We start from the raw sequence: 17,327 nt of genomic DNA on the forward strand, positions 1-17,327 counted from the left end.
GGGAATGGATAGGAGATTCTGTGGTCGCGAGCGAGACTCCCGGAAGGTATGTTGCCTCCCGGGTGCCAGGGCCAGGGATGTCTTGGATCGTGTCTTCAGGATCCTTAAGGGGGAGGGGGAGCAGCCAGAAGTCGTGGTGCACATTGGTACCAACGACATAGGTAGGAAAAGGGGTGTGGAGGTAATAAACAAGTTTAGGGAGTTAGGCTGGAAGTTGAAAGCCAGGACAGACAGAGTTGTCATCTCTGGTTTGTTGCCGGTGCCACGTGATAGCGAGGCTAGGAATAGGGAGAGAGTGCAGTTGAACACGTGGCTGCAGGAATGGTGTAGGAGGGAGGGCTTCAGGTATTTGGATAATTGGAGCGCATTCTGGGGAAGGTGGGACCTGTACAAGCAGGACAGGTTGCATCTGAACCAGAGGGGCACCAATATCCTGGGAGGGAGGTTTGCTAGTACTCTTCGGGAGGGTTTAAACTAATTTGGCAGGGGAATGGGAACCGGATTTGTAGTCCAGCAACTAAGGTAGCCGATATTCAGGACGCCAAAGCATGTAATGAGGCAGTGGGGAAGGGAACACTGACGAAGGAGAGTATTTGCAGGCACGGAGATGGGTTGAAGTGTGTATACTTCAACGCAAGAAGCATCAGGAATAAGGTGGGTGAACTTAAGGCATGGATCGGTACTTGGGACTACGATGTGGTGGCCATCACGGAAACTTGGATAGAAGAGGGGCAGAAATGGTTGTTGGAGGTCCCTGGTTATAGATGTTTCAATAAGATTAGGGAGGGTGGTAAAAGAGGTGGGGGGGTGGCATTATTAATTAGAGATAGTATAACAGCTGCAGAAAGGCAGTTCGAGGAGTATCACCCTATTGAGGTAGTATGGGTTGAAGTCAGAAATAGGAAAGGAGCAGTCACCTTGTTAGGAGTTTTCTATAGGCCCCCCAATTGTAGCAGAGATGTGGAGGAACAGATTGGGAAACAGATTTTGGAAAGGTGCAGAAGTCATAGGGTAGTAGTCATGGGCGACTTTAACTTCCCAAATATTGAGTGGAAACTCTTTAGATCAAATAGTTTGGATGGGGTGGTGTTTGTGCAGTGTGTCCAGGAAGCTTTTCTAACACAGTATGTAGATTGTCCTACCAGAGGAGGGGCAATATTGGATTTAGTACTGGGTAATGAACCAGGGCAAGTGATAGATTTGTTAGTGGGGGAGCATTTTGGAGATAGTGACCACAATTCTGTGACTTTCACTTTAGTAATGGAGAGGGATAGGTACGTGCAACAGGGCAAGGTTTACAATTGGGGGAAGGGTAAATACGATGTTGTCAGACAAGAATTGAAGTGCATAAGTTGGGAACATAGGCTGGCAGGGAAGGACACAAGTGAAATGTGGAACTTGTTCAAGGAACAGGTGCTACGTGTCCTTGATATGTATGTCCCTGTCAGGCAGGGAAGAGATGGTCGAGTGAGGGAACCATGGTTGACAAGAGAGGTTGAATGTCTTGTTAAGAGGAAAAAGGTGACTTATGTAAGGCTGAGGAAACAAGGTTCAGACAGGGCATTGGAGGGATACAAGATAGCCAGGAGGGAACTGAAGAAAGGGATTAGGAGAGCTAAGAGAGGGCATGAACAATCTTTGGCGGGTAGGATCAAGGAAAACCCCAAGGCCTTTTACACATATGTGAGAAATATGAGAATGACTAGAGCGAGGGTAGGTCCGATCAAGGACAGTAGCGGGAGATTGTGTATTGAGTCTGAAGAGATAGGCGAGGTCTTGAATGAGTACTTTTCTTCTGTATTTACAAATGAGAGGGGCGATATTGTTGGAGAGGACAGTGTGAAACAGATTGGTAAGCTCGAGGAAATACTTGTTAGGAAGGAAGATGTGTTGGGTATTTTGAAAAACTTGAGGATAGACAAGTCCCCCGGGCCTGACGGGATATATCCAAGGATTCTATGGGAAGCAAGAGATGAAATTGCAGAGCCGTTGGCAATTATCTTTTCGTCCTCACTGTCAACAGGGGTGGTACCAGGGGATTGGAGAGTGGCGAATGTCGTGCCCCTGTTCAAAAAAGGAACTAGGGATAACCCTGGGAATTACAGGCCAGTTAGTCTTACTTCGGTGGTAGGCAAAGTAATGGAAAGGGTACTGAAGGATAGGATTTCTGAGCATCTGGAAAGACACTGCTTGATTAGGGATAGTCAGCACGGATTTGTGAGGGGTAGGTCTTGCCTTACAAATCTTATTGAATTCTTTGAGGAGGTGACCAAGCATGTGGATGAAGGTAAAGCAGTGGATGTAGTGTACATGGATTTTAGTAAGGCATTTGATAAAGTTCCCCATGGTAGGCTTCTGCACAAAGTAAGGAGGCATGGGATAGTGGGAAATTTGGCCAGTTGGATAACGAACTGGCTAACCGATAGAAGTCAGAGAGTGGTGGTGGATGGCAAATATTCAGCCTGGATCCCAGTTACCAGTGGTGTACCGCAGGGATCAGTTCTGGGTCCTCTGCTGTTTGTGATTTTCATTAATGACTTGGATGAGGGAGTTGAAGGGTGGGTCAGTAAATTTGCAGACGATACGAAGATTGGTGGAGTTGTGGATAGTAAGGAGGGCTGTTGTCGGCTGCAAAGAGACATAGATAGGATGCAGAGCTGGGCTGAGAAGTGGCAGATGGAGTTTAACCCTGAAAAGTGTGAGGTTGTCCATTTTGGAAGGACAAATATGAATGCGGAATACAGGGTTAACGGTAGAGTTCTTGGCATTGTGGAGGAGCAGAGAGACCTTGGGGTCTATGTTCATACATCTTTGAAAGTTGCCACTCAAGTGGATAGAGCTGTGAAGAAGGCCTATGGTGTGCTCGCGTTCATTAACAGAGGGATTGAATTTAAGAGCCGTGAGGTGATGATGCAGCTGTACAAAACTTTGGTAAGGCCACATTTGGAGTACTGTGTACAGTTCTGGTCGCCTCATTTTAGGAAGGATGTGGAAGCTCTGGAAAAGGTGCAAAGAAGATTTACCAGGATGTTGCCTGGAATGGAGAGTAGGTCTTACGAGGAAAGGCTGAGGGGGCTAGGCCTTTTCTCATTAGAGCGGAGAAGGATGAGGGGCGACTTGATAGAGGTTTATAAGATGATCAGGGGAATAGATAGGGTAGACAGTCAGAGACTTTTTCCCCAGGTGGAACACACCATTACAAGGGGACATAAATTTAAGGTGAAAGGTGGAAGATATAGGAGGGATATTAGAGGTAGGTTCTTTACCCAGAGAGTAGTGGGGGCATGGAATGCACTGCCTGTGGAAATAGTTGAGTCGGAAACATTAGTGACCTTCAAGCAGCTGTTGGATAGGTACATGGATTACGGGAAAATGATATAGTGTAGATTTATTTGTTCTTAAGGGCAGCACGGTAGCATTGTGGATAGCACAATTGCTTCACAGATCCATGGTCCCAGGTTCGATTTCGGCTTGGGTCATTGTCTGTGCGGAGTCTGCACGTCCTCCCCGTGTCTGCGTGGGTTTCCTCCGGGTGCTCCGGTTTCCTCCCACAGTCCAAAGATGTGTGGGTTAGGTGAATTGGCCAATGATAAATTGCCCTTAATGTCCAAATTGCCCTTGGTGTTGGGTGGAGGTGTTGGGTTTGGGTGGGGTGCTCTTTCCAGGGGCTGGTGCAGACTCGGGGGGCCGAGTGGCCTCCTTCTGCACTGTAGATTCAATGATAATCTATGATTAATCTAGGACAAAGGTTCGGCACAACATCGTGGGCCGAAGGGCCTGTTCTGTGCTGTATTTTCTATGTTCTATGTTCTATGTTCTCTGCTTCCACTCTAGCTCCCTATATTCCTGTTTTAAATCACCGTCCCTTCTCTTACCTATGCCGTTGGTACCGATGTGTACCATGGCTTGTGACTGCTCCCCCTCCCTTTTAAGGATTCTGAAAACATGGTCCAAGACGTCACGGACCCTGGCACCCGGGCGGCAACATACCATCCATGAGTCTCTTTCGCTGCCACAGAACCATCTATCTGTCCCTCTAACTATTGAGTCCCCAATAACTATTGCTCTCCTGCTCTCCCTCCTTCCCTTCTGAGCCACAGGGACGGACTCAGTGCTGGAGATCCGTTCACTGTGGCTTACCCCTGGTAGGTCGTCCCCCTCAACAGTATCCAAAACGGTATACTTGTTACTGAGGGGAACGACCACAGAGGATCCCTGCACTGACTGCTTCCTCCCAGTCCCTCTCACCGTCACCCATCTACCTTGATTTTCAGAGTAACTACATCCCTGAAGTTACTATCTATGACCACCTCTGCCTCCCGAATGATCCAAAGTTCATCCAGCTCCAGCTCCAGTTCCCTAACGCGGTTTCTGAGGAGCTGGAGATGGGTGCACTTCCCAGAGGTGAAATCAGCAGGGACACTGATGCCGTCCCTCACATCAAACATTCTGCAGGAGGAACATTGCACTGCCTTCCCTGCCATATACCAGCCTTTGGCCCATAACCCTCAATATCTTTGTTTAACAAAAATCTATCTCAGATTTAAAATTAACAACTGCACTAGCTTCAACTGCTGTTTGTAGGAGAGAGTTCCAAACATCTGTCACCGTTTGTATGAAGAAGTGTTTCCGAACATCTCTACTGAACGGTCTGGCCCTAATGTTTAGGCCCCCTAGTTTTGGAATCTCCAACCAGTGGAAATAGTTTATCTTAATTTCATAGAATCATAGAATTTACAGTGCAGAAGGAGACCGTTTGACCCATTGAGTCTGCACCGGCCCTTGGAAAGAGCACCCCACTTAAGCCTATCTCATCCCAGTAACCCCACCTGACCTTTTTTGGACATTGCGGGCAATTTATCATGGCCAATCCACCTAGCCTGCACATCTTTGGACTGTGGGAGGAAACCGGAGCACCCGGAGGAAACCAATGCAGACATGGGGAGAACGTGCAGACTCCGCACAGACAGTGACCCAAGACAGGAGTCGAACCAAGGACCCTGGAGCTGTGATGCAACTGTGCTACCCACTGTGCTGCCTTACTCTGTCTTTTACTGTAATATCTGAAGACTTCGATTCGATCACCCCTTAACCTTCTAAATACTCGTGAAAATGGGCCTAATTTGTGTAATCTCTCCTCGTAACTTAATCCCTGTAGTCCAGGTATCATTTTTGTAAACCTACATTGCATTCTTTCCAAGACCAATATATCCTTCCTAAGATGTGGTGCCCGTTCTGGGGCACAGTACTCCAAGTGTGGACTAATCAAGATTTTGTATCGCTGCAGCATCAGTGTCTTTATACTTCATTCTGCTCGGTATCAAGCTAGTACTCCATTAGCCTCTTTGATTATTTCTGCAGTTGCTCATGATTTTTTAAAGATGTATGCACCTGAACCCCCAAGCCTCTTTGGACATCCAAAATTGAGAAACAGTCTCCAATTAAAGAAAACTGCAAGGAGCAGACTTTAAGCGAAGTGGACTCAGGAGAAGCTCTGATAGTAAAAGAGAGCTGAAGAGAAGCCCTGAAGATCTAAGAAGGCAACTGAAGGTTGGTAACTCCATGCTGCGGGCCCTTGGGACAAAATCACTTCTGTTGGAGCAGTAATGTTATGCTTGGCTTGAAGAGCTGAAATTGTGCTTTTAAGTTGATGCTTGAGTGTACTTTGGTACGTAGGGGAACAAATCTTGGAAGGCGAGATTGAAATTTTGTGCGGAAATTTTGACCATCGTTGTAGCTGTCCTGGGTTCGATTGTCATTTGGAGAGAATTCCAAGGCAGGATCTTCGAATGTGGAGAGTAGAACTCTCGTGAGAAGGACAAAGTTTTAGTGAGATTCGTTGTCTCACAATGTAAATAGACATCTGGGGGGGTTATAGAGAAATCCATGGAATTCGGTTTGGTCGCATCTGGCATTTGTTGTGTGGTGTAGTGTGTTTGACCACAATAGTCTTGTTAAATCTCATGTACCTCATACTTGCCCTGAATGTTCAATTATAAGATAAGTATTGTAAATTTTATCTTTCTAACCTTGTAGTAAAGTTTATTTTTGCTTGTTCAAAATCCATGGAATCTAGTGCCTTTGTTCACTGAGTAAGTGCCTTAAATCTCAAGCTTTTTCTACTTCAAACAAAACAATATTGGTCCCTAACCGGATCTCACCACTGACTTAGGGGCTGGCCAAGGGACAACTCTTATAGACATCCTCGATCATGCAGCAGCGCAAATATAAGCAACATTTCTAATTAATCTGTAATTGTACTTAGTTCAGAGACTTTCTTTGAAAAAATTCTGTTTCATTGCAACTGCTTTATTTTTCTTTTAGACATGGGTATTTTTGACCAAATTTTGTTTCCTGTCTGACAATGGGCAGATCAACTACCATATCCGGTATGCCGAGGTAAGGATTACATGTAGAACAGGCACAGACTTTATGGTAGTTTGGGGATGGACAGTGTATTGACACCCCCGCAAGTTAATCAAGGCAGTTTTGCATTAAATAAATAATGGTTGGAAATTTACTCAATCTTATACATTTTGTTTTTGAATTTGATCTCACCTCTGTTGAATGATGTGTTGAGCAGGACTGTGACTGACTGACGTTGTGCAGGAGTGGCCCTGAGGGCAGCACGGTAGCACAGCGGTTAGCACTATGGCTTCACAGCTCCAGGATCCCAGGTTCGATTCCCAACTTGAGTCAATGTCTGTGCGAAGTCTGCATGTTATCCCCATGTCTGCGTGGGTTTCCTCCGGGTGCTCCGGTTTCCTCCCACAAGTCCCGAAAGACGTGCTGTTAGGTAATTTGGACATTCTGAATTCACCTTCTGTGTACCAGAACAGGGTGCTGTAATGTGGCGACCAGGGGCTTTTCACTGTAACTTCATTGCAGTGTTAATGTAAGCCTACTTGTGACAATAAAAATTATTATTATTATTTGCCCCTCCCTCACTTTATCCCTATATTTGTGGAGAGTTATCTGATTATGGTCCCTTGACTTCAAGGCAGGGTGTAAAAATGAGCATTTTATTGCACCCAATCTTATCGGCTTCCCAAGGCTCAGGCTAAATTTGCCCTCAAACTGTCAGTTTGTTTGGTCAAGCCCAAGTCCTTTTTTTCTCTTCAATCCTTATCAGGCTTCTGCTTTACAGGACAATCATTTTGAGAATGGATTTGCCATGTTGGATAGGTGCTTGAGATTCTCAAAATATTTGCCCACAGCAACATGTAGTTTAGAGCACAAGGCAGAAATCATCTTGGTGAGTAAGTTTAGAATGAAAGGATCACGAAAATTTGCAGACGTGAAACATTAATTATTTCTCTCTCCACAGCTACTGAAAGACCTACTGAGTCTTTCTTGCATTTTCTGTTTATTTTAGAATTAAATGAGCCTCACTAAATAGAATTTCTAATGGAACATGTAAAATAAAACACGAAACAGCAATGACTGTATTGCAGAGAAGTGTCTGATTTTTGAGTTATTTATCCAATTTGTTTATAAAACATATCTGAAAGTACATTTTGAAGGTGTGTGATTCATATTCCAGTCACCTTTTCCATTCAGAGTAGTAGTGTCCCAGAAAGAGGTTCATGGAAGCAAAATAGAGTGATTTGTTTTCTTCCTTCCCTCTGGTAGTAACATCGAGTCATTGGCACAGACTGCAGGCCCAAGCTGAGAATCGAACCCGGGTCCCTGGAGTGTGAAGCAACAGTACTAACCATTGTGCAGTACATTTGTATATTAACTTTTACCTTTAAATAATTGATTCAAGTATAGGGAACTCTGAATATTTTCATAGTATTGTGTATTAAAATGTTTTCATGTGCCTTTGCTAGGAGAAACATAATGTGAATTTGTTGTTTTACTATGATGAGATGACCCAATGGCCCTCGGTGTATAAGAATAGCTCAAAGGTAGGTCCACGAACAAAATATAATTGAATAAGCATTATATGTTAGTACAAATTAAGATGAAATAGTTAATAAAGTAGAGCGCTTTAGCAACTAATGGAATCCCCAACTTATAATGGAAACCACCTCACAATCAAATCACAATCCAAGTACATGTGCTCTAACTCCCCCGTCAGAATGAAGTTGTCTGTTGTCTGTCCGTCTCCATGACATGCCCTGTTGGAGATGTTTGTTATTGGTTGGGTGTACTTGCTTCTGCTGACCTGAAGTGGTTATTCCAATTTAGTCAATCTGATCACAAAGACCTCTCAGCTCCTTATATGGTATTTCTAGTGTTTCCATCACTTTGGAAAACATATATAGTTTTCATTCATATTAGACAACATTTTAACAGGAACAAAATATATAAAAGCATTTGTACACTAATTTCAGCTTACCATTTTACCAACAAACACATAAAGAAAGCTTGATTACATGTACATTGCCTTGGGAATGAGTATTATGGATACATACCCAACATTACTATTCACTTTTAATTTCCTAATCAAAATTGCAATCAATGTGCTAATGCACTGAACAGCACTAAAATCTAATATTTGAACCCTATGTGTGCACAGTCCCTCAAAAATAAATTTCTATTAATTATTCCTACAGAATGTGAGTTAGTAGATCATTGCAGAATATCAGAGTTGCAACTTCACACATTTCTTCTCCTGCCAGTGGAACGTTCCTCCAGGCTGTACCATTGCTTGGAATTTTGTGGAACCTTGTTTGCTGGAACACATGACAGGCAATAGGTGTGTCTCCATTACCCACCTCAATGGCCCCTCATCATTTATGAGCTGAAGCTATTAGGTGTATAAGTTGATCAAGCGGGAGTCATTGGATAGAGATCATCAATTGATTGATATTTCCCATCGCTAGCTCAGGCTATATCTAACACCTGAACTGCTGCATGCCATAAAATCAGTGGACTCAGAAGAGACCATAGACTGATCCTAGAATTTCCCTATCTTTATGGGAAGAGACCTGATAGATATATGTATTAAGTCACTGTTGGTAGCACGGTTTAATGTGTTTGGAACTGACTTTAAATACTGTGTGCTTTTTCAATTAATTCTGGAAAGTGTTTAATCAGGACTGCTGGAGTAAAGAAGCCGTGGCTGCCAGTAGAAAAAATCACCTGTTGAACCTCACCCATAGCTTTCTATTATCTGGCTGCCAGGTATGTACTTTGTATTTGTATATGTATATTTCCACTCACTGAGTTGGCAGTGATACTGTGAAGGAAAGCAGCATTTTCATATGGGGCCAGATCGCCCTGCACCCCCCACCCACAGGACCCTGGAGCCTGCTCCCGCTGCCTTGTCCCGCCGGTAAGAAAGGTGGTTTAATCCACGTCGGCGGGGCAGGCATTCCAGCAGCGGGACTTCGGCCCATCACTGGTTGGAGAATCGCAGGGGGGGGCCCGCTGACCGGCGCGGCGCGATTCCCGCCCCTGCCGAATATCCGGTGCCGGAGCATTCGGCAACCGGCGGGGGCGGGATTCATGCCAGCCCCCGGTGATTCTCCGACACGGCGGGGGGTCGGAGAATCCCGCCCAAGGTTTGTAATTTGAAATACAATTACTGATTATTTATAGTAAGAAGTTTTACAACACTAAGTTAAAGTCCAACAGGTTTGTTTCGATGTCACTAGTTTTCGGAGCGCTGCTCCTTCCTCAGGTGAATGAAGAGGTATGCTCCAGAAACATATATACAGACAAATTCAAAGACGCCAGACAATGCTGAATTTGTCTATATATATGTTTCTGGAGCATACCTCTTCATTCACCTGAGGAAGGAGCAGCGCTCCGAAAGCTAGTGACATCAAAACAAACCTGTTGGACTTTAACCTGGTGTTGTAAAACTTCTTACTGTGCTCACCCCAGTCCAACGCCGGCATCTCCACATCATGTTTATTTATACGCAGTAAACACAATTGGATAACAACAAGTTTTTTAAAATATATATATATTTATTAAAGTTTTTAACACAATCTTTCTCCCTTACAAACAATAACTCCCCCCCCCCCCGTAACAAAAAAGAAAAAAAAAGAAACGAGAAATCGCGCGGAGCAAGATATATACATGACAACATAGTATATTTACATATCTTTGTACACTGGCTCTCTCCCGTACGTGCCAGTTTCCCCGACTCTTCATGTTATCTCTTGCTCCTCCCCCCCCCCCCAGGCAGCTCCCCCTCCACCCCCCCCTCCCCGGACGTGTCCCCCCGCCCCCCCCACCCCCAGGTTGCTGCTGCTGCTGACCGACCTTCCTCTAGCGCTCCGCGAGATAGTCTAGGATCGGTTGCCACCGCCTGTAGAACCCCTGCGCAGACCCTCTCAAGGCGAACTTAATCCTCTCCAACTTTATGAACCCAGCCATATCGTTTATCCAGGCCTCCACGCTGGGGGGCTTCGCCTCCTTCCACATTAGCAAGATCCTTCGCCGGGCTACTAGGGACGCAAAGGCCAGAATACCGGCCTCTTTTGCCTCCTGCACTCCCGGTTTATCCACTACTCCGAATATTGCTAGCCCCCAGCTTGGCTTGACCCGGACTTTCACCACCTGAGATATTGCCCCCGCCACTCCTCTCCAGAACCCCTCCAGTGCCGGGCATGACCAAAACATATGGACATGGTTCGCCGGGCTCCCTGAGCACCTTCCACATCTGTCCTCTACCCCAAAGAACCTGCTCAACCTCGCCCCCGTCAAGTGCGCTCTGTGAACCACCTTAAATTGTATCAGGCTGAGCCTGGCACACGAGGAGGAGGAATTAACCCTACCTAGGGCATCAGCCCACAGACCTTCCTTGATCTCCCCCAGCTCCTCCTCCCATTTACCCTTCAACTCTTCTACTAGTGCTTCCCCCTCTTCTTTCATCTCCTGGTGTATTGCCGACACCTTGCTTTCCCCGACCCATACTCCCGAGATCACCCTGTCTTGAATTTCTTGTGCCGGGAGCAATGGGAATTCCCCGACCTGTCGCCTCACAAACGCCCTCACCTGCATATATCTAAAGCCATTTCCCGGGGGTAGCTCAAACTTCTCCTCCAGTGCCCCTAGGCTCGCAAACGTTCCGTCAATGAACAGGTCCCCCATTCTTCGGATCCCCGCCCAATGCCAGCTCTGGAACCCCCCGTCCATCTTCCCCGGGACAAACCGATAGTTACCCCTGATCGGGGACCACACCGATGCTCCCATTGCACCCCTGTGCTGTCTCCACTGGCCCCAGATCCTTAGCGTTGCCACCACCACCGGGCTCGTGGTATACTTTGTCGGCGAGAGCGGCAGCGGTGCCGTCACCAACGCAGGACGCCATCTCCATCCTCTTCCATGCTGCCCCCTCTCCCTCCATAGCCCACTTGCGGATCATCGACACATTTGCTGCCCAGTAGTAGCTCCCCAGGTTTGGCAGCGCCAACAGCCTCGGTCCCTACTGCATTCCAGGAACCTTCTCCTTACCCTCGGGGTCTTATTCGCCCACACAAACCCCATAATACTCCTGCCTACTCTCTTAAAAAAGGCCTTAGTGATCATGATGGGAAGGCACTGAAACACAAACAAAAACCTCGGAAGGACCACCATTTTGACCGATTGCACTCTACCCGCCAGCGAGAGCGGTAGCATGTCCCATCTTTTAAAATCCTCCTCCATTTGGTCCACCAACCTCGTCAAATTCAGTTTATGTAGGGCCCCCCTACTCCTGGCTATCTGGATCCCCAGATACCGAAAGCTCCCCTCCGCCCTCCTCAGCGGTAGGTCCCCTATCCCTCTTTCTTGGTCCCCCGCCTGTAATACAAAGAGCTCACTCTTCCCTACATTGAGCTTATAGTCCGTAAACTCCCCAAACTCCCTTAGAGTCTGCATGACCTCCACCATCCCCTCCATTGGATCCGCCACGTACAGCAACAGGTCATCCGCATTTTGCGACACCCGATGCTCTTCTCCCCCTCGGACCACCCCCCTCCATTTATGAGACTCCCTCAATGACATGGCCAATTGTTCGATCGCCAATGCGAACAACAGGGAGGACAGGGGCACCCCTGCCTCGTCCCTCGATACAGCCGACAGTACTCCGACCTCCGCCGGTTCGTCACTACACTCGCCACCGGGGCTCAGTAAAGGAGCTTAACCCAACTGATAAACCCTCTACCGAACCCAAACCTCCCAGAGATACTCCCACTCTACTCGGTCAAAGGCCTTCTCCGCATCCATAGCTGCCACTATCTCCTCTTCTCCCTCCACCGATGGCATCATTATCACGTTTAAGAGCCGCCGCACATTGGTGTTTAGCTGCCTACCCTTTACAAATCCTGTCTGGTCCTCGTGAATCACCCCCGGGACACAGTCCTCGATCCTCGTGGCCAGCACTTTTGCCAGCAACTTTGCATCCTCATTGAGGAGCGAGATCGGCCTGTACGATCTACATTGCAGTGGGTCCTTGTCCCACTTTAGGATCAAAGAAATTGTCGCTTCCGACATTGTCGGAGGTAGGGTCCCCTCCTCTCTTGCCTCATTAAAGGTCCTCACTAATAGCGGGGCCAACAGGTCTACGTACTTCCTGTAGAACTCCACCGGGAACCCGTCCGGTCCCGGGGCCTTCCCCGCCTGCATGCTCCCCAAACCCTTGCTCAGCTCCTCCAACCCAATTGGTGCCCCCAGACTAGCCACCTCTTGCTCCTCCACCCTCGGGAATCTCAGCTGGTCTAGGAGTCGTCTCATACCCTCTTCCCCCGTTGGGGGCTGGGATCTGTACAGCTCTTCATAGAAGGCCTTAAATACCTCGTTTATTTTCGTCGCACTCCGAACCGTGGCTCCCCTTCCATCTTTGACTCCCCCTATTTCCCTCGCTGCCATCCTTTTACAGAGCTGGTGTGCCAGCATCCGACTAGCCTTTTCCCCTTACTCATAGGTCGCCCCCTGCGCTTTCCTCCACTGTGTCTCCGCCTTCCCTGTGGTCAACAGGTCAAACTCCGTCTGAAGCCGTCGTCTTTCCCCAAGTAATCTTTCCTCCGGGGCCTCTGCGTATCTCCTGTCCACTCTCGAAATCTCCCCCACTAACCTCTCCCTTTCCATGCCCTCTGTCTTCTCCCTATGAGCCCTAATGGAGATTAGCTCTCCCCTGACCACCGCCTTCAACGCCTCCCATACCACCCCTACCCGCACCTCCCCGTTGTCATTGGCCTCCAAGTACCTTTCGATACACCCACTCACTTACCCACACACCACCTCGTCCGCCAGCAGTCCCACATCCAGCCGCCACAGCGGGCGTTGGTCCCTCTCCTCTCCCAGCTCCAGTTCCACCCAGTGCGGGGCATGGTCCGAAACGGCTATGGCCGAATACTCCGTCCCCTCCACCCTCGGGATGAGCGCCCTGCCCAGAACAAAAAAATCTATCCGGGAGTAGGCTTTGTGTTCATGGGAAAAGAAAGAAAATTTCCTGGCCTGCGGCCTTGCAAACCGCCATGGGTCCACTCCCCCCATCTGATCCATATACCCCCTAAGTACCTTGGCCTCTTTCCAGTCCTTGATTTGGAGCGGTCCGGTGCTGGGTCCAACACTGTATTGAAGTCCCCTCCCATTATCAGACCTCCTTTCTCCAGGTCCAGAATGCGCCCCAACATGCGCTTCATGAATCCTGCATCATCCCAGTTCGGGGCGTATACGTTTACCAACACCACCCACGTCCCCTGCAGCCTATCGCTCACCATTACATATCGCCCTCCATTGTCCACCTCAATAGTCTTGGCCTCAAATGACATCCGCTTTCCCACTAATATTGCCACCCCTCTATTCTTTGCGTCCAGTCCCGAGTGGAATACCTGTCCTTTCTTAACCTGACCTGGTCCGCCACCCTCAGGTGAGTCTCTTGGAGCATGACCACGTCCGCCTTCAGTCCCTTTAAGTGCGCAAACACTCAAGCCCTCTTCACCGGCCCATTCAGCCCCCTCACGTTCCACGTTATCAGCCGGATTGGAGGGGCTCTCACCCCCTCCCCCTGCCAACTAGCCATCTCCTTTTCTGGGCCAGTCCCGTGTCCATGCCTCCCTCACCCTCCAGTCCCCCAGATGGGGGACCGCCGTCCCGACCACCTCTTCTATGTCCAATTCCCTTTCGGCCAGTGCAGGTGCAACCCTTTTTCCCGCCCCTTCCCTCCCCCGCGCTAGACTCCTGTCTAACTTTTTTGCTCCCCCCATGTCACTCCCGTAAGTCAGCTGACACCTGCTGACCCCGGCTACCCCCGCTATCCCATTGACCTCCCCGTGTGGGAGTTCCCCTCCCACCTTTCTTCCCGCGCGCGGGAAAAACCAAACCCCGCACTTTCCAAAGCACGCTCCGCCCCCTCTGGCGCAGCTCCTATCGCGGCCTTGTCTCTCTCCCCCAGCCCTTGTAACATTTCCTGCGCGTGATTGTGATTGACCCCCTATATACAACAACCATCACACATCAAACCTCAAATATCCCCCCCCCACCCTCACAAACCCTCAGTTAGAGTCCAACTTTTCAGTTTGTATAAATGTCCACGCCTCTTCAGGCGTTTCAAAGTAATAGTGTTGGCCCTTGTATGTGACCCACAGTCGCGCCGGTTGCAGCATTCCGATTTCACTTCTTTCCGGTGCAACACCGCTTTGGCCCGGTTGAAACCCGCTCTCCGCTTTGCAACCTCCGTGCTCCAGTCCGGGTAAATTCGGATCTCTGCATTGTCCCATTTACTGCTCTGCTCCTTCTTGGCCCATTTCAGGACCCACTCTCTGTCCGTGAACCGGTGGAACCTCACCACCATCACTCTTGGCGGCTCATTTGCCCGGGGCCTCCTCGCCAGCACCCGGTGTGCCCCGTCCAACTCCAGCGTCCTCGAAGGGGTGTCCTTGCCCATCATCGCCCCGAGCATCGTGCTCGCGTATGCCCCGGCATCAGCCCCCTCCGCTCCTTCAGGGTGACCCAGGATCCGCAGATTCTTTCTCCGCGACCTGTTCTCCAGGTCTTCGAGTCTTCCCGCCCACCTCCTGTGTAGCGCCTCGTTCTGCTCCACTCTCGCCACCAGGCCCGAGATCTCGTCCTCGTTCTGACCAACTCTTTTTTGTATCTCCTGGATCTGAACCTCGTGGGCCTTCTCGGTAATCCCTAGTCCTTCGATTGCCGAAAGCATGGGCGCCAGCATTTCCTTACGCATCTTCTCGCGATGCTCCTCGAAGCAGTGCTTAATAAACTCCTGCAGCTCCACTTTGTCTCTGGCCGCCGCCATTTTGTCCATTTTCCCCGGTTTTTCCCGTTGCTCCAATGCCACTTTTGTGGCCGTTACGCTTCGAGTCCGTTTCATGCAAGTTGGAGGGGGACCTCCTTCTTACCTTCCCCACGGGTTAGTTTCGAAAAAAGTTCAGTTGGGGCTCTTCTAGCGAGCCCGAAAGTCCGTGGTAGCGGGAGCTGCCGAATCGTGCGGCTCAGCTCCGCATTGCCACACCCGGAAGTTCGGATAACAAGTTAATACCTACTACCCTCTTTAACTGTTGCACGCTCTACCCACACACACTAGACAGATAAACACGGAGGAGGGGGAAGAGGTGAAAATAATAAGGATGAAGGTGAAAAGATAAGAGACTTTGTTTCCAATGGTGGTTCTTTAGCACACTTTCCTCGCAGCATGCTCGCTGATTAAAGTCTCTGGTTTACAGCTGGCAATGGTCTTCCTTGCAGAGTCATTCATACAGGGTCCCCACAGGTTAGAAAATACAACACATACAGGCAGCAGGCCTTCTGGAGAAACACTTTATTTCTTATCAAACTGAGCCTTTAGCTCGAGGTTCGCACTCCGGCCTATACCTTTCTGCATAGACACTTTATTTCACACCAAACCTTGCTTTCAGCTTGTGGTTTGACTTTAAGCCTCTGCAATCTCAAGAGAATGGCACCCAGACGTGTTGGAGAGAGAGTCAGCCCTCACAGTGGCTTCATGTAGGGAATTAATTAGATTTTTTTGAAGAGAATATTTTGAACACGTCATCCAGGCTGCATAATCAAAAGTGAAACCAATATGGAACCTCGTGATTCTGAAAACATTCCAGTGGGATAATATCCAATCACCACCTGTTACCAGGCAGAGCACAAACCTTTGGGCCTATTCATTAGCGACCAGCCAAATCAATCCAACCGAGTCATCACTGACACTGAATGTCAGCAATCACTAGTCTAAAACAGCACAGCCTTCTGGATCCTTAAGTTTGAATTACAGTGGCAGGCTGCCTTAAAGACATATGTCCACAAATCATCCATGGATCAAAAATGTAACGGCAAAAATAAAAGGAAGATAAAATAAGGGACTAAACATGGAATAAACAAGAAGGGCCCTTACAATATATTATGGATATATGGGCGGCATGGTAGCACAGTGGTTAGCACTGTTGCATCACAGCGCCAGGGCCCCAGGTTCGATTCCTGGCTTGGGTCACTGTCTGTGCGGAGTCTGCACGTTCTCCCCATGGGTTTCTTCCGGGTGCTCTGGTTTCCTCCCACAAGTCCCGAAAGACGTGATGTTAGGTGATTTGGACATTCTGAATTCTCCCTCAGTGTACCCTAACAGGCACCGGAGTGTGGCGATTAGGGGATTTTCACAGTAACTTCATTACATTATTAATAATTATCATTATAAGTTCAAAAAAAGTATTTTTAATTTCAAGTGGCTGGGTTTCTCAAGCAAAAAAGGCTGAATCATGAAGTATGTGGCCTTCCATCATTGCTTGTAGGCTAGGATAGGCCAGAGTGCTTGACTTTGGCTTGTGAAGATAGGCTTCCCACTTAGACAACAGACCTCCGTCTTGTGAATCAGGTTGGCTGAGGGTGGGGAATCAGCAGGAAAAAAACTAAATAAGACCAACAGTTAAAACTGCTCCTTGCCACTCTCTTAACGAGTAGTAGTTGGGTCCAAGCTGTGAGTTTCGATATCTTTTGCAGAACAGAGTTTTGATACTTCGTGTAATAGAGCTTTTGACATCCTTAATTGTGAATTTTGTTACTTTTGTGGTAAATTGTTGCACAATAATTTGAGAATTTGAATATTTTGTCTGCAATGCCAGTTGAACCAAGTTTGAGATGCAATATGTGGCGTCCCTGAGTGGACCCCCATATTCAACAAGGTTGACGAAGTGTGATACTTAGACCTCACTGAACTGTAGCGTGTTCAGATGTTGTGTTTAGTGCTCTGGGATTGCCTAAGTAGGTGTCTCGGACCTATAGAAGTAAGAAGAATTTAAGATATTAAATCTGAGTACTAGGAGGGGTACTTTGGTAGGAGAGCGCTGGCAGCTGGAAGAGGGTATGCAATAAATACATTTTGGGAATGTCTGACATAAGCAGTTAAATTTGCACAATTTCAGCAT

The 17,327-nt window shown here is 48.0% G+C and overlaps 1 protein-coding gene across 1 annotated transcript in view; it reads left to right on the top strand.

Moving 5' to 3' along the window:
- Positions 1-17,327, top strand: part of LOC140389477 (transmembrane protein 145-like) — a 73,133-nt gene that overhangs the window by 21,735 nt on the left and 34,071 nt on the right. Inside the window, exons 2-4 of the mRNA XM_072473608.1 lie at positions 6,325-6,399; positions 7,833-7,910; positions 9,046-9,132. Coding sequence (XP_072329709.1) covers positions 6,325-6,399; positions 7,833-7,910; positions 9,046-9,132 — 240 coding nt within the window. The remainder of the gene's footprint in view (positions 1-6,324; positions 6,400-7,832; positions 7,911-9,045; positions 9,133-17,327) is intronic.

Source organism: Scyliorhinus torazame, chromosome 14, assembly GCF_047496885.1.
Source record: "Scyliorhinus torazame isolate Kashiwa2021f chromosome 14, sScyTor2.1, whole genome shotgun sequence".
Classification (NCBI taxonomy): Eukaryota; Metazoa; Chordata; class Chondrichthyes; order Carcharhiniformes; family Scyliorhinidae; genus Scyliorhinus; species Scyliorhinus torazame.